Genomic DNA, 14,112 nt, shown 5'->3' on the forward strand with positions numbered 1-14,112 from the left:
CTTACACCATACACAAAAATAAACTCAAAATGGATGAAAGACCTCAATGTAAGACAGGAAGCCATCAAAATCCTCGAGGAGAAAGCAGGCAAAAATCTCTTTGATCTTGGCCGCAGCAACTTCTTACTCAACACGTCTCCAGAGGCAAGGGAAACAAAAGCAAAAATGAACTACTGGGACCTCATCAAAATAAAAAGCTTCTGCACAGCAAAGGAAACAATCAGCAAAACTAAAAGGCAACCGACAGAATGGGAGAAGATATTTGCAAATGACATATCAGATAAAGGGTTAGTATCCAAAATCTATAAAGAACTTATCAAACTAAACACTCAAAAGACAAATAATCCAGTGAAGAAATGGGCAAAAGACATGAAGAGACACTTCTCCAAAGAAGACATCCAGATGGCCAACTGACACATGAAAAAGTTCTCAACATCACTCATCATCAGGGAAATACAAACCAAACCACAATTAGATACCACCTTGCACCTGTCAGAATGGCTAACATTAACAACTCAGGCAACAACAAATGTTGGCGAGGATGTGAAGAAAGAAGACCTCTTTTGTATTGTTGGTGGTGCAGCCACTCTGGAAAACAGTATGGAGTTTCCTCAAAAAACTAAAAATAGAACTACCCTACGACCTAGCAACTGCACTACTAGGTATTTATTCAAGGGATACAGGTGTGCTGTTTCAAAGGGACACAAGTACCCTAATCTTTATAGTAGCATTATCAACAATAGCCAAAATATGGAAAGAACCCAAATGTCCATCAATGAATGTGGATAAAGAACAAGTGGTATATATATACAATGGAGTATTACTCGGCAATCAAAAAGAATGAAATCTTGTGATTTGCAACTATGTGGATGGAACTAGAGGTTATTATGCTAAGTGAAATTAGTCAGAGAAAGACAAATATCATGTGACTTCACTCATATGATGACTTTAAGAGACAAAACAGATGAACATAAAGGAAGGGAAACAAAAATAATATAAAAACAGGGAGGGGGACAAAACAGAAGGGACTCATATATATGGAGAACAAACTGAGGGTTACTGGAGGGGTTATGGGAGGGGGGACGGGCTAAATGGGTAAGGGGCACTAAGGAAGCTACTCCTGAAATCATTGTTGTGCTATATGGTAACTAATTTGGATGTAAATCAAAAAAGAATTAAATTAAAAATTAAATAAAAGTAAACAGACATTAATGTCTGAACATACTAACATTCAACCATTGGCTTTCACAGGCATCAGCTAAGTAAGATAAGTAGATCAAAACTCTGAATGAAGATAAAGACAACCATGATTCCTAACCTTTAGGTTTTAATATTTTAAAGTAAGGTAGCAGGCCACAATATTGGATTAACAATTCAACAGTAATAACAAAATAATTCATAATAAATCATAAAAGACCAGTTATTTGCCAATATCATATAATAAACACATTATTGAGCTGCTCCTATGGAACTGTGTTATACATTCTATAACAAACATCTGTTCCTAATTTTTTAATGTTTATTTATTTTTGAGAAAGAAAGGTGTGAGTGAGGGACAGAGAAAGAAGGAGAGAGAGAGAGAGAGAGAGAGAGAGAGAGAGAGAGAGAAGGCCAAGCAGGCTCAGTGCTGCTATCACAGAGCCAGACACGGGGCTCAAACTCACAAACCATGAGATCATGACCTGAGCCGAAACCAAGAATCAGTCACTTAACAGAGTGAGCCTCCTAGGCACCCCAGTTTCTAGGCATCTTCAATGTTGAAAAGAAGAACAAATTCTTCTCTACTGTCAAGGTCTTCCAGCTGGACTAAGAGTTAAATTTACATGAGACAGATTAACAAGAAGAAAAAACCCAAAGTTTTATTATGTGCACAGAGAGGTCCTATAATGAAATTGAGACCTAAAGAAATAACCAACACAGGCAGTGTTTATACTTTTTAGGCAAATAGAGAATAAATCTTTGAGGAATTGACAGAACAAAAAAAACTTAACTCGGGAGTTTCAAGTAGGAAGAAATTCTAAACAGATTTTGGACTGGGGTAGTAAATTAGTAAAAAGTAACAAGGATTGTTTGTACAGCTTTCTTGCCCCTGAAATTCCCATCTCTGGTTATAAAGATATCTCTTCACTTCCTGATACAGGGAGGGTACCTTTCACATGGGAGATTTATTCCTTGTTTTCAGGGTGCACAGAAAGTCCCATCTCTGGTGATAAGGATGTCTCTTCACTTTCTGGTACAGGGAGTGTACCTTTCACATAGGAGATTTATTCCCTGCTCTCAGGGTGGACAGAGAGTCTGAGTGTCCTGGCATAGGCTGTCTCCTGAGTAACTTTTATTTAAAATAATCAATATGCCAAAGGGGAAGCCTGCCCTTTGCTCCTACGGTGTCAATAAGAAAACCCATGTAAGCATAAAATGAACTGTTTTATTCTGAAAGTTTATTAGTATGATAATTAAATGTGAGATCTCAGATGAATAGAATAGTTTCACCAGAAACCGACATTAAAATAAATGTCCTAGATTGACTTGCAGTCATATTACTACTATCATCCGTTATCAGAGAAGAACAAACCATTGTGGTCAGTATTTCAAGGTAATTAAGTACATTCTGTTCTGCCTTTACATAAACTTCTTGGACACTTGGCAATGTGCAGGTATGTCCTGCTTTAATATTTCACAGTTTTTTGTTTCACTTACAACCAAAAAAAAAAAAAAATCTCCTTAGATCTGGGTTTCTTTTTTGTGAAATTTGACTTCAGACCTTGGTGGATTCAACATTATAATGTTTCTTTATGCACTGCAATCTGAAGATTAGTTTTTATTGCTTTCTCTTTCCCTGTTCAAGAATGAAAGAAGCTTATCAAAGGGGTAGTTATCAGTTACAAGCCAAAAAGGAAGTATAATCTATTTATTTGGGAGGGAGGGGAAGTGTAGAATGTAATCAGTTTGTTAACAGAGATTGAAACTTTTGTGCTGTATTATTTTGGGGAATGACACTATGCAAATTTGAAGGATCTGTTAAAACAAAACAAAACAAAACAAAACAAAACAAAACAAAACAAAACCATAGGCCCAAAATGGTATCACTTAGATTAAGGCCCCAAGTCAATAAGCCAAGACTTACTATCTTACCTAATTGCAGTTTCAACTGAATTCCCCCAGGAATAACCTTTAGCCAGTAACATGGAATCTCCTGGTCAACACTAGGAAATTTACAGATAGACCCACTTTCCTTAGGACAGCTTTGTCTAAACAATGCATTCTTTACTAATAAATTTCTTTCTTTCTTTCTTTCTTTCTTTCTTTCTTTCTTTCTTTCTTTCTTTCTTTTTCCTTCCTTTCTTCCTGTCTGCCTTTCTTTTTCTTCTTTCTTTCTTTTCCTTCCTTTCTTCCTGTCTGCCTTTCTTTTTTTCTTTCTTTCTTTCTTTCTTTCTTTCTTTCTTTCTTTCTTTCTTTCTTTCTTTCCGTTCCTTTCCTTTCCTTTCCTTCTTTTTCCCCCTCCTCCCCCTCCTTTTCTTCCTTTTTTTCTCCTTCTCCTCCTCCTCCTTCTCTTTCTTTTTCTTCTTCTTCTTTATGCCCTCTCTCTGCCATTTTTGTTGTTGTTTAGCTCAATGGAGCTCCCCACTACTTGCTAGATGGAATGCTTCTTGATTCATGAATCATCTAAAGAAACCAATTAGAGCTTTGAATTTACTTGGTTGAATTTTGTTTTCTTAGCAGATCCAATGCCATTTTCAGCTGATGATGATTTAGAGAATATTGTAATGAGAAAGTCTGTGCATCTTTTTAATTTTTTTTTTAACGTTTATTTATTTTTGAGACAGAGAGAGATAGAGCATGAACGGGGGAGGGTCAGAGAGAGAGGGAGACACAGAATCCGAAACAGGCTCCAGGCTCTGAGCTGTCAGCACAGAGCCCGACGCGGGGCTCGAACCCACGAACCGCGAGATCATGACCTGAGCCAAAGTTGGATGCTTAACCGACTGAGCCACCCAGGCACCCCTGTACATCTTTTTAAAAATCATGTTTGCACAAAGCAAGAAATTAATTTGCTTTAATGTATCTTTGCCTTTTATGTCTACTTGCCCAATCATATTTCAGGTCTTATTAGAATCTGCCATCACTTGATAAATTAATAATTCTTGTCCTATTAAGAGCAGTATGTTAAGCTTCAAAGTTCTCAAAACTGAATTACTAACCATGGTTTATGATCTCAAATTCTATTCATTGTTTTGTTAAATGGTCTTGGTTATGTCATATTTAATACCTTTTTTCTGCATAAAGAAGTCAAACCCTTTAACTAAATAATACAGTTATTGATACAGTGTCACTTTATGCATAACCTCAATAATCACAATATCTCATTTGTCTTCACAAGGGTCGGTATCATTGAATTGTGTCTATAAAGACGAATAAAACCTCAGCATACAGAGAAAAAGCTGATTAATATTATAGACAGAATCATGCTCCAAGAAGCACAGCTTTTTGACAGGGATTATTTATTTATTATTTATTTATTAGGGAAAATTCTCAACATTCAATAAGATGGAATGAGTCTGTAACATTGAACTGATTGCTGGGTTCTTGAAATTTATGCTAGGGGCGCCTGGGTGGCGCAGTCGGTTAAGCGTCCGACTTCAGCCAGGTCACGATCTTGCGGTCCGTGAGTTCGAGCCCCGCGTCAGGCTCTGGGCTGACGGCTCAGAACCTGGAGCCTGCTTCCGATTCTGTGTCTCCCTCTCTCTCTGCTCCTCCCCCGTTCATGCTCTGTCTCTCTCTGTCCCAAAAATAAATAAACGTTGAAAAAAAAAAAAAAGAAATTTATGCTAAGTAAAAAGCTACCACAATGAATCAGAAACACTTTTCAGACATAACCTTGAGTCTCAGTTCTCTATGTCAAAGTAGTGGGGACTATATTGTAGGTTATTAGCATTTGTGGCCACCTTGATGATAAGAACATACATACACAAATATAAGATAAAAAAAGGTGTGAAGAATCAGAATAAAGGGGTAGTTTCTGACATAGAATTACAGTTTAGGATTTAATGGAATTAAAATTAGTTATTATGGACTTTGCCAATGTCATGGTAGTTAAGTTTGCAGGGATCTTTACTTTTTTTTTTTTAATTTTTTTCAAATGTTAATTTTTTTTTTTTTTTTTGAGAGAGAGAGAGAGAGAGAGAGAGAGAGAATGAATGGGGGAGGGTCACAGACAGAGGGAGACAAGGAATCCAAAGCAGCCTCCAGGCTCTGAGCTGACAGCATAGACCCAGATATGTGGCTCAAACCCACAAACTGTGGGATCATGACCTGAGTGAAAGTTGAACACCTAATCAACTGAGCCACCTAGGTGCCCCAAGGATTTTTACTTTCAAATATGGGTCTTTAATTTGAGAACTTTGACTCAATGCCAGATTGATATGATGGTATATTTCGTTTGCAATGAATTCCCAACTCTTAATTTTCTAAGATGATCAAATTCTCGGGTTTTTCTAACAACCTATTACATTACCATGGTCTTCCAGCTGCTGTGAGACCTATGTAAGTTTCTAAGTCACATCAAATACTCCATTTTAAAAAAAAAATTGTTTTTAAACATTTTATTTATTTTTGAGACAGAGAGAGACAGAGCATGAACGGGGGAGGAGGAGAGAGAGAGGGAGACACAGAATCGGAAGCAGGCTCCAGGTTCTGAGCCGTCAGCCCAGAGCCTGACGCGGGGCTCGAACTCACGGATCGCAAGATCGTGACCTGGCTGAAGTCGGACGCTTAACCGACTGAGCCACCCGGGCGCCCCTCAAATACTCCATTTTGAACTGTGTCATATATTTCAAAAATAATGGTTTATTCTGACATAAGAAGCATATGTAACAACCATTTGTTGAGTATTGTCTTATGCCAGTACTACTTACGCAATTTCAGTGTATTAAATGCTACATGGATCGTTTTTACTGTACAGATGAGGAAATTGAAATTCAGATGAGGTAAGTAATTTGGCAAGAAGAAGACGATTTGTTTTTTTTTTTTTTTTTTTTTTGTTTTTTTTTCAAGTCTGTTTGGCCACAGCGCCCATAACTTTCCTTCAGTCCACACTGCAGTGGCTCATTGTGAGGGACCGAGGGGAATCTGCAGAAACGGAGGGAAACTGGTTCTACCACCATGTGCTCGTAGACAAGGCTAAAGTCAGAGTCAACCCACAGGCCTCTTTGATGGTCATGTGAGCTGGACTAATACTCAAAAATCTTGGTTCTCCTCCTTGTTTTGTATTTAGATAGCTCTGTGGGAGGCACTGAGTTGGGTGGTCTGTGCACTTGTATGTTTTGTGGCCCAAAGAGCGGACTTCTCTGAGCTCTAACTGGCTACAAGTCCAGGTTCATTTGATCTGTTCGTGACTGCCTGGGCCAGCCTCATTTTCTTTTTCAGAGGACTGTTAAAAGTAAAAGGTATAATCCCAGTCACCTGTGGCTATCACTCTGAAGGCAGAGGATAAAACATTTCCACAGGGATACCCCGCACACAGGTATGAAGATAAGGTCCGGAAGGCAGGCTGGTGAACTTTTGCCTCAGGCTCTGCTTTATGGAAAACTTAAGGTAAGAAAGGACTCTCATCTTCTAATTTTTCTGTTCCAGCAGAGAAAACATTGCCCTGTCTTGGTATTACAGGACCTCCACCTCTCCTATCCTTCACAGCCTGTTGGTTTCTGGAAGTCTCTAGAGAGAGCTCATAAGAACTCACAAATAAGTAATCATATTCACAGAGCGGGATCATCCATCATTCTTCCTCTTCTGCCTCTGGCTTCTTTGCCCAGGAAACCTCAGGGACTGCTGCCATCACTGTTTCCTGATGGCCTCTCAAAGTCAAAGGTCCTACTGGCTCTCACTGTTCTAAGACTGACCTGGAGGAAGAACATCTTTCCCGCCCTCATCACCCTGTGACCATCCTCTCAAATACTCTGCCCTCCACTTCCTGTCTTGAGGTTCCCAATGGAAGGCTGTCTTGTACTCCAAAGTCTCAACATCATGTGGACAACTTAATGTGATACCTTTCCTTACCATTTCTGTTTGCTCTATGAATGCATTCGTATCTATGAGAGTGCCAACCGAGAAAAGGAGGTGAAACCGAAAAAGAAACAAAGGCTTTTATCTGGAGTCTCAGAATTGCAAATCCGGAAGCACGGATTCCAGTGTAACCAGAAAAGTATTGCACCTGAGCGGAGAGAGCAAAGAGTTTTTATGACAGAGAGGAAGAAGGATGGGCAGTTATACGACTTGAATAAGGGAGGAGAAGGAAAAAAGAGCCATGACTGCTTCTAACACATTAAGCCATCTTTGTTTACACTCTGACAGACTAAATATATCCGTGTGGTCTAATGAGACCACTCTCGGTATGCACTAATCACTCTGCTGGCAGAAAGTCCATACTGGCAGTTTTATGGTCTGGCCGCCAAATGCCCTGCCGGTTTTATGAGCAACTGCTTGCAAAACAATCATCCCGACTGGCCCAGTTTAAAAGTGAATTTGGTGCAGTTCAGAAGTTCATTAGAAAGGAAAAGGAAGCTTTGAAATGGGGTTGCTCATGTCCAGAAATTTTATCCGGTCTCACAAGAGCAAGCCAGAAGACTTGGTTAATGCAGACCCAGACCCTCGTCTTGTTCTTCCAGTCATTCATGTCTTCCCTCCAGTTGTGTGATAAATATATTCCGGTTCACTTTGAAGCTTTCCAATAGTAGCGGTCTGGAGAAAAGACTCAAATCTCCTTCTGTTTAACTTAGAACATTAACTGTAATTGCATTTATTGAACATCAGGCAAGTGTTGGTCCCATTTTGGTTCCTCCCACAATCTCCAACACCCCTTCTTTTTTTTTTTTTTTTAACATTTATTCATTTTTTTTGAGACAGAGAGAGACAGAGCATGAGCATGAATGGGGGAAGGCCAGAGAGAGAGGGAGACACAGAGTCGGAAGCAGGCTCCAGGCTCTGAGCTGTCAGCACAGAGCCCGACGTGGGGCTCGAACTCACGGACCACGAGATCATGACCTGAGCTGAAGTCGGACGCCCAACCGACTGAGCCACCCAGGCGCCCCAACTCCCCTTCTATAATATGTGCATTTTGTTAGCTTAATGAAAAGTGCTTTGAACCCTGAAATTCAAGTGTCCTGTGGAAGGCTGAATAATCATTCCCCAAGGATATCCATATCCTAATCCCCAGGACCTCTGAATACTTTTACCTTCCATTGTAAAATAAACTTTGCTCATGTGATTACATTAAGGGTCTTGCAGTGGGAAGATTATTCTAGATTATCCTGTGTGGACCTGATATGATCACAAGGATTCTTATAAAAGGGATGTGGCATAAATCAGACTCAGACAGCAAGGGATGTGACAGAGCACAAGGACAGGAAGAAAGAGATTGAAGAGGCTATCCTGATCACTTGGAAGATGCAGGAAGATGGCCATGAGCTGGGGAATGTTGATGGCCTCCGGAAGGTGGAAAGATTAAGGCAATGGATTCTCTCCTGGAGTTTTCAGAAGGAACCAGCACTGAAGGCCACCTTGACTTTAGCCCAGTGGAACTAATTTCTGTCTTCTGACCTCCAGAAGTGTAAGAGAGTACATTTGTGTTTCAGCTACTACATTTGTGATAATTTGTTACAACAGCAACAGAAAACTGATGCGCTGCCTCCACTCTCAGTCAGACTGCTCCCCCTCTTTTCCAGAAATTCAGGAGCCACTGTCATCTTGATGTGGTTGGAAGTGTTGGGATTTGGAGCTAATGGCCAAGAAAGAATTCTTGAGATGTCTGGTGCAAAAAAAGTGGTTTAATTAAAGCACGGGCCAGGACCGTGGGCAGACACAGCTACACTGAGATTGTGAGGGGTGGTTGATTTTATACTTAGGAGTCTTTAGGATATGAAAGTCTTTTTTGGAAACTTCCCCCCAAAGGACTTTCATATGCTAAAGACTGTCAGGATCCCGGAGGCCTAGCTATTGTCAAGATTGTTTTTCCTTCTAGCAAAGCATTAACACTGAGACAGTTGGGAGTTCCTGGAAGAAATCATTCTCTGCCTACCTCAAGTGTCTGTCAACGTGCTGTGAGTTGTAAGGAAATTAATTTTATCTACATTTCTTTCTGCCTTTGTTTCCCACATCAATCTCTTAGGCACTGCTTAGCTCTTTACTCAAATTATTAATGCTCAATTCTAGTAACAACTACAAAAAGGAGATTCTATTATCATACCCCTTTTATGAAAGGGGAAATGAAGTTTAGATTAATCAAGAAATTTCACCTCAAGTCTCATAGAAGGCATTAGAACTGGAAAACTACAGCCAGAACAGTCTTAATTCTTCATAGCCTGTGTTCTTTCTTTCTTTTCTTTTCTGTTTTTTAAGATTTTAATTTTAAGTAATCTCTACACCCAACGTGGGCCTTGGACTCACAGCCGCAAGATCAAGAATCGCACACTCCGCTGACTGAGCCCGCCAGGCGCCCCTTCATAGTTTGTGTTTTTAATCACCATGTGAGCTAACTGCACCTCTTTTTTCCTGCTTTTCCATTCACCAAGTTCACAAGGCCTATGTTGAGTTTTTCATATTGATATTTAAAAATTTTTATCCTGAATGTATAAAGAGATGTTCTGGATCAGACAGATTTCTTATCGATTACCTCCCATGAATATATGTCACTTCCTGCTTGCCTCAGGCCTCACTCTTGGGGGGTGATGTGATGAAAGCCAAGCCAGTTGTCCTATTCCAGGAGCGAGACACTCCATAAGCCAGGGAAGGGAGTGGAGGGGGGAAGGGGAGATACAATTGTCCCTGCTTATAAAAGGGAGTGAGGACTTTGTCCCACTGCCCTCCTGAAAGGGTTTCCTTGGAAACACAATAGGTCTAAATCCCAATCATAACCCTTTGTCATATAAGTAAATCTTTCCAAGAACCAGATTGCCCCTTTGTCTCCACTGTTAAGACCTATGTGTATCTCTAAATTCTGTGGCTTTATCTCTTTTGACATGTAAATACCTAGGGAGATAGTATTCCAGTCTCCCCAGAACCCTGAGGCTTAGCCTGACACCTAGCCCTGGATATAACCATTGAGTCATCCTTCAGATTAGAAAAATTGTGTTATCCCTGAGGATCAGAGCCATTAACTAGACAAATGACAGATTTAATACTCATGGGACGTGAGGAGGCGAGGACTTTTACAAGAACACTGAGAAATCCAAAGAAGTTTTATTTCCCACAGCCTAAAATATATTGCCCTTGACTTAGAGTTAAAGGAAGGAGTCCCTGCTGACATTTATAGAGCTACCAGAATGGTTTGTGTTTGTTTACCTCTACAAAACTTAAAAAATTGCTGTTCCATGTTATCTCATTCTGAGCCAAGTACAATTGGAGTAAAGAAGAGGCTATTCTACTTAATTTTCAAGGGAGGACACAGAGGCTCAGAGTAGCTGTTGCTTGTCTATGGTTACCCAGCTGCTTAAGACAAGTGTGGGCATGTGCCCACACTTTTCCTCCTGCTGAAGGTTACAAACGTGCCCAGGAACAGGTCCAGTGAGACAAGCACAAATCTTCCTGTCCTTCCCCTCAGGAGCACAAACTCTCCTCCCTTTCAGATTGAGAATCTGTTATTTTCCAGGTGGTTCATATGGTTCCATATCAAGAGATAACAGTCTTTGTTTCTACTGTGGAAGCTAGATGTATTCCTGTTGTCTTGGGGCCATTTAAATTCAAATTTACAGGTTTAGCAACATTTCAACCATCACGAGACTTGTGAAGCCATTGGAACAGCATTACACTGGCTGATTGTTTCTCTCCATGAAGGTTATAAAATAAAGACCTTCTCATTTAGACCTTTGGACAGATGACACTCAGCCAACTCACTTTTTCCTTTTTTGCTCCCATTACACGAATAATGATTGAGTTCGAAGATAGAGTGCAATTAACAATTTAGCTCCCAGCTTCACGAAGAGGGAAAAGAATGCGGAATTGAAAAACTTTTTAAGATCATTTAAATGAGAGTGCTTTTGGAAATATGGGTAAACATTTGAAAAATTTTAAAGAGCTACAACTAAAGAACAGTTGGTTATACTGAAACAAAATGAGTGTTTTATGTAAAACAGAGATTTTTTTTTCAATTTATGAAATTTATTGTCAAATTGGTTTCCATACAACACCCAGTGCTCATCCCAAAAGGTGCCCTCCTCAATACCCATCACCCACCCTCCCCTCCCTCCCACCCCCCATCAACCCTCAGTTTGTTCTCAGTTTTTAAGAGTCTCTTATGCTTTGGCTCTCTTCCACTCTAACCTTTTTTTTTTTTCCTTCCCCTCCCCCATCGGTTTCTGTTAAGTTTCTCTGGATCCACATAAGAGTGAAACCATATGGTATCTGTCTTTCTCTGTATGGCTTATTTCACTTAGCATAAGTCTCCAGTTACATCCATGTTGCTACAAAGGGCCATATTTCATTCTTTCTCATTGCCATGTAGTATTCCATTGTGTATATAAACCACAATTTCTTTATCCATTCATCAGTTGATGGACATTTAGGCTCTTTCCATAATTTGGCTATTGTTGAGAGTGCTGCTATAAACATTGGGATACAAGTGCCCCTATGCATCAGCACTCCTGTATCCCTTGGGTAAATTCCTAGCAGTGCTACTGCTGGGTCATAGGGTAGGTCTATTTTTGAGGAACCTCCACAGTTTTCCAGAGTGGCTGCAAGTAAACAGAGATTCTAAAGATGGGGAGGCACTGCAAGGACTTTGAAAAAAATATGGAAGGAGCGCCCACTAGTGTTAGTCTCTACGTGGGTGTGCCCTACAGTCCGTTATAAATTTCCAGGGCTTGCCTATTCAGGAGGAATAACAGATCAAGAAGAAAAAAACAAACCTAAGCAAGAAACTTTTGTAAAAAGCTTTATTTTCATGCAATTTGTAAAAATGCACCAATAAATATTTAAACTTCTCTATTCCAAGACATAGAGAAACACTGCATAATTACCACTAAACAAGGCATTATGCCTTACAAGGCAGACATAAAATGTCCAAGGGATATTTAAAAACATTGTGGAGTTTTCAAAGCTTCAACATCAGAAGTGTTGACCACGTACTGTAAAACTCTCTCAATAAATAACAATTGGCATTCTTCTGAGCAGTACAAAAATAAATGCACACATACATTCCACAACCTTAACAGTGACCTGTGTGCTTGGATCCCAAACTATTTATCTCCAGCCTTTATCATAGGGAATGACAGGGCGTGGTTTCCCCTCCCCTCCCCCCAACACATAATATAGTTTAATGAATGAAGAACATTTAAGACTCATCACTTACAAACTAAAAGGAACTGAACTAACTTTAGCATAAAAATGACCTTTAAAAATAATAGTACAGCAAATTACCAAATTCATATCTTTAAATATTAGCTGGAACATTACTATGCTAGCTTTGAAAAATAAATAAATAAATAAATAAACAAATAAATACATATGTTGAAAATAGACGAATACTCATAGGGAAAAGTCAAATAGATTGAACAAAGTCCAGATGGTCCCTGGAGGCTTTGGTTTCTTTTCTTTCTATCCCATTCCACTGAGGCTGCCACAGTAAGCCATGAACTTCTGCCTTCTCTCTCTAGCTCAGTTGTTGCTGCCCCTGTGATTAAAAAAAAGAAAGAAAGAAAGAAATGGTTGCCATTAATAGGACTCCATAAATTGACTGCATAGTCCTGTGACATGAGGTTGCCACGTGGTTACAACCTACACCACTGCCATGGGTGGCGTGGGATGGGAAAATGCCGGGCTCCTGGATGGTGTTTAATTAGGAATAAGGTGCTGTCTGTGATCACAATTGTATTATTAGCTTCAAAAAGCTAGAAGGTAATGTCACAGTGGGCTAAAAAAGTACATTCAGGACATCATTTAAGCCCCACGGCAGACCTCGTTGGGTAGCTATTTTTATTTCTTCTATATTACGGAGACTTGAACAGATTAAGCACTTTCCCTGGGGACGCAGGAATAATCAGAGGTGGGGCCTAGGTTACAGTTAGGGCAGGGATTCACAGCAAAGTCCGTGCTCTTCACGACTAAGCTTCAGTGGCCCATGTTGCTCAAAACCAAGGGTGCCACTTTTCAGAGCAGAAGCTCACCAGGGATGGAGCTGAATACTGTGTGTTCCTCAGTGGGTGGGAAGCATTTGAACACCACTGGCCAAATCCAATTCAGCTTTTAGGAACACACATGCACCCACACTCATTTGCGTGGGGAGAGAGGGCACTGGAAATATCCTTCTGGCATAGGAGAGGCTTAATGACCTTAATAGCAAAGGTCATTGTGAATGAATAATTTTGTTTTTCAGCGAAACCTAGGTTTCCTTGATCAAACTTCCCGGACGCATTTGCCAGGATCCGTGACCAAGGACTCTAGCGGCACGGGTCAACAGAAAGCATAACTCACTTGCTTAGCATCTTTTCGATGATTCTCTTGACCATGGGGGCTTCGGGGTTGAGACAGGCTTCGTGTCCGTTCTTGAGAGTGGCTCTGCGGAGACAAGGCAGAGTCCCTGTTGGCGGGAGGCCGGGCCGCGGGGTGGGGGGCACGGGGGCGGGGGCGGGGGCGGGGGACGGCCCGGACGGCTGCAGCGCGGGGCGTCACTTACATGACTTCGGTGTGGGCGCAGTGGGGGCCCGACGGCGTCACCTTGACGCTCTGGATGTTCTTGAGGTGAATGCCCTGCACGGTCTGCAGGCACTGGCAGCGCAGCTCGGTGACGACGGGCGCCGCTGCGGGGAGAGCAGGCCGGGTGAGCGGGCGGCCCCGGGGCGCGCACCCCTTCCCCACCCCCACTCGCACCCGCACCGCGTCCCCCCGCGGGCTCCGGGCCTCACCTGCGGCGCGCCGGGCGGCGGGGACCAGGAGCAGGAGCAGCAGCGCGGCGCCGAGGAGCCGGGGAGCGCGGGGCGCGGTGCGGGCCATGGGGCTCAGCTCGGGGAGTCGCGGCGGCGGTGGCTGGAGCTGGACGGCTGGCGGGAGGGCTGGCGGAGCGGACTCTGTGGCTCCCCGAGCCGGGAGAACGGCTTTTATCCCCTGTCGACTCGGCGCGGCGCGGCG

The 14,112-nt window shown here is 41.6% G+C and overlaps 1 protein-coding gene across 1 annotated transcript; it reads right to left on the reverse strand.

Moving 5' to 3' along the window:
* Window positions 1-11,904: 11,904 nt before the first annotated feature.
* Window positions 11,905-14,088, reverse strand: LOC147581926 (growth-regulated alpha protein-like). Its single transcript, XM_086704850.1, has 4 exons — window positions 13,890-14,088; window positions 13,661-13,784; window positions 13,459-13,542; window positions 11,905-12,658 (listed from the first exon to the last, which is right to left on the reverse strand). Exons 1-4 carry the CDS (start codon window positions 13,975-13,977, stop codon window positions 12,643-12,645), a joined length of 312 nt encoding a protein of 103 aa, XP_086560976.1. The 5' UTR covers window positions 13,978-14,088; the 3' UTR covers window positions 11,905-12,642.
* Window positions 14,089-14,112: the final 24 nt, after the last annotated feature.

This window comes from Puma concolor, chromosome B1, assembly GCF_028749965.1.
Source record: "Puma concolor isolate L17-30 chromosome B1, mPumCon1.1.hap2, whole genome shotgun sequence".
Taxonomy (NCBI): domain Eukaryota; kingdom Metazoa; phylum Chordata; class Mammalia; order Carnivora; family Felidae; genus Puma; species Puma concolor.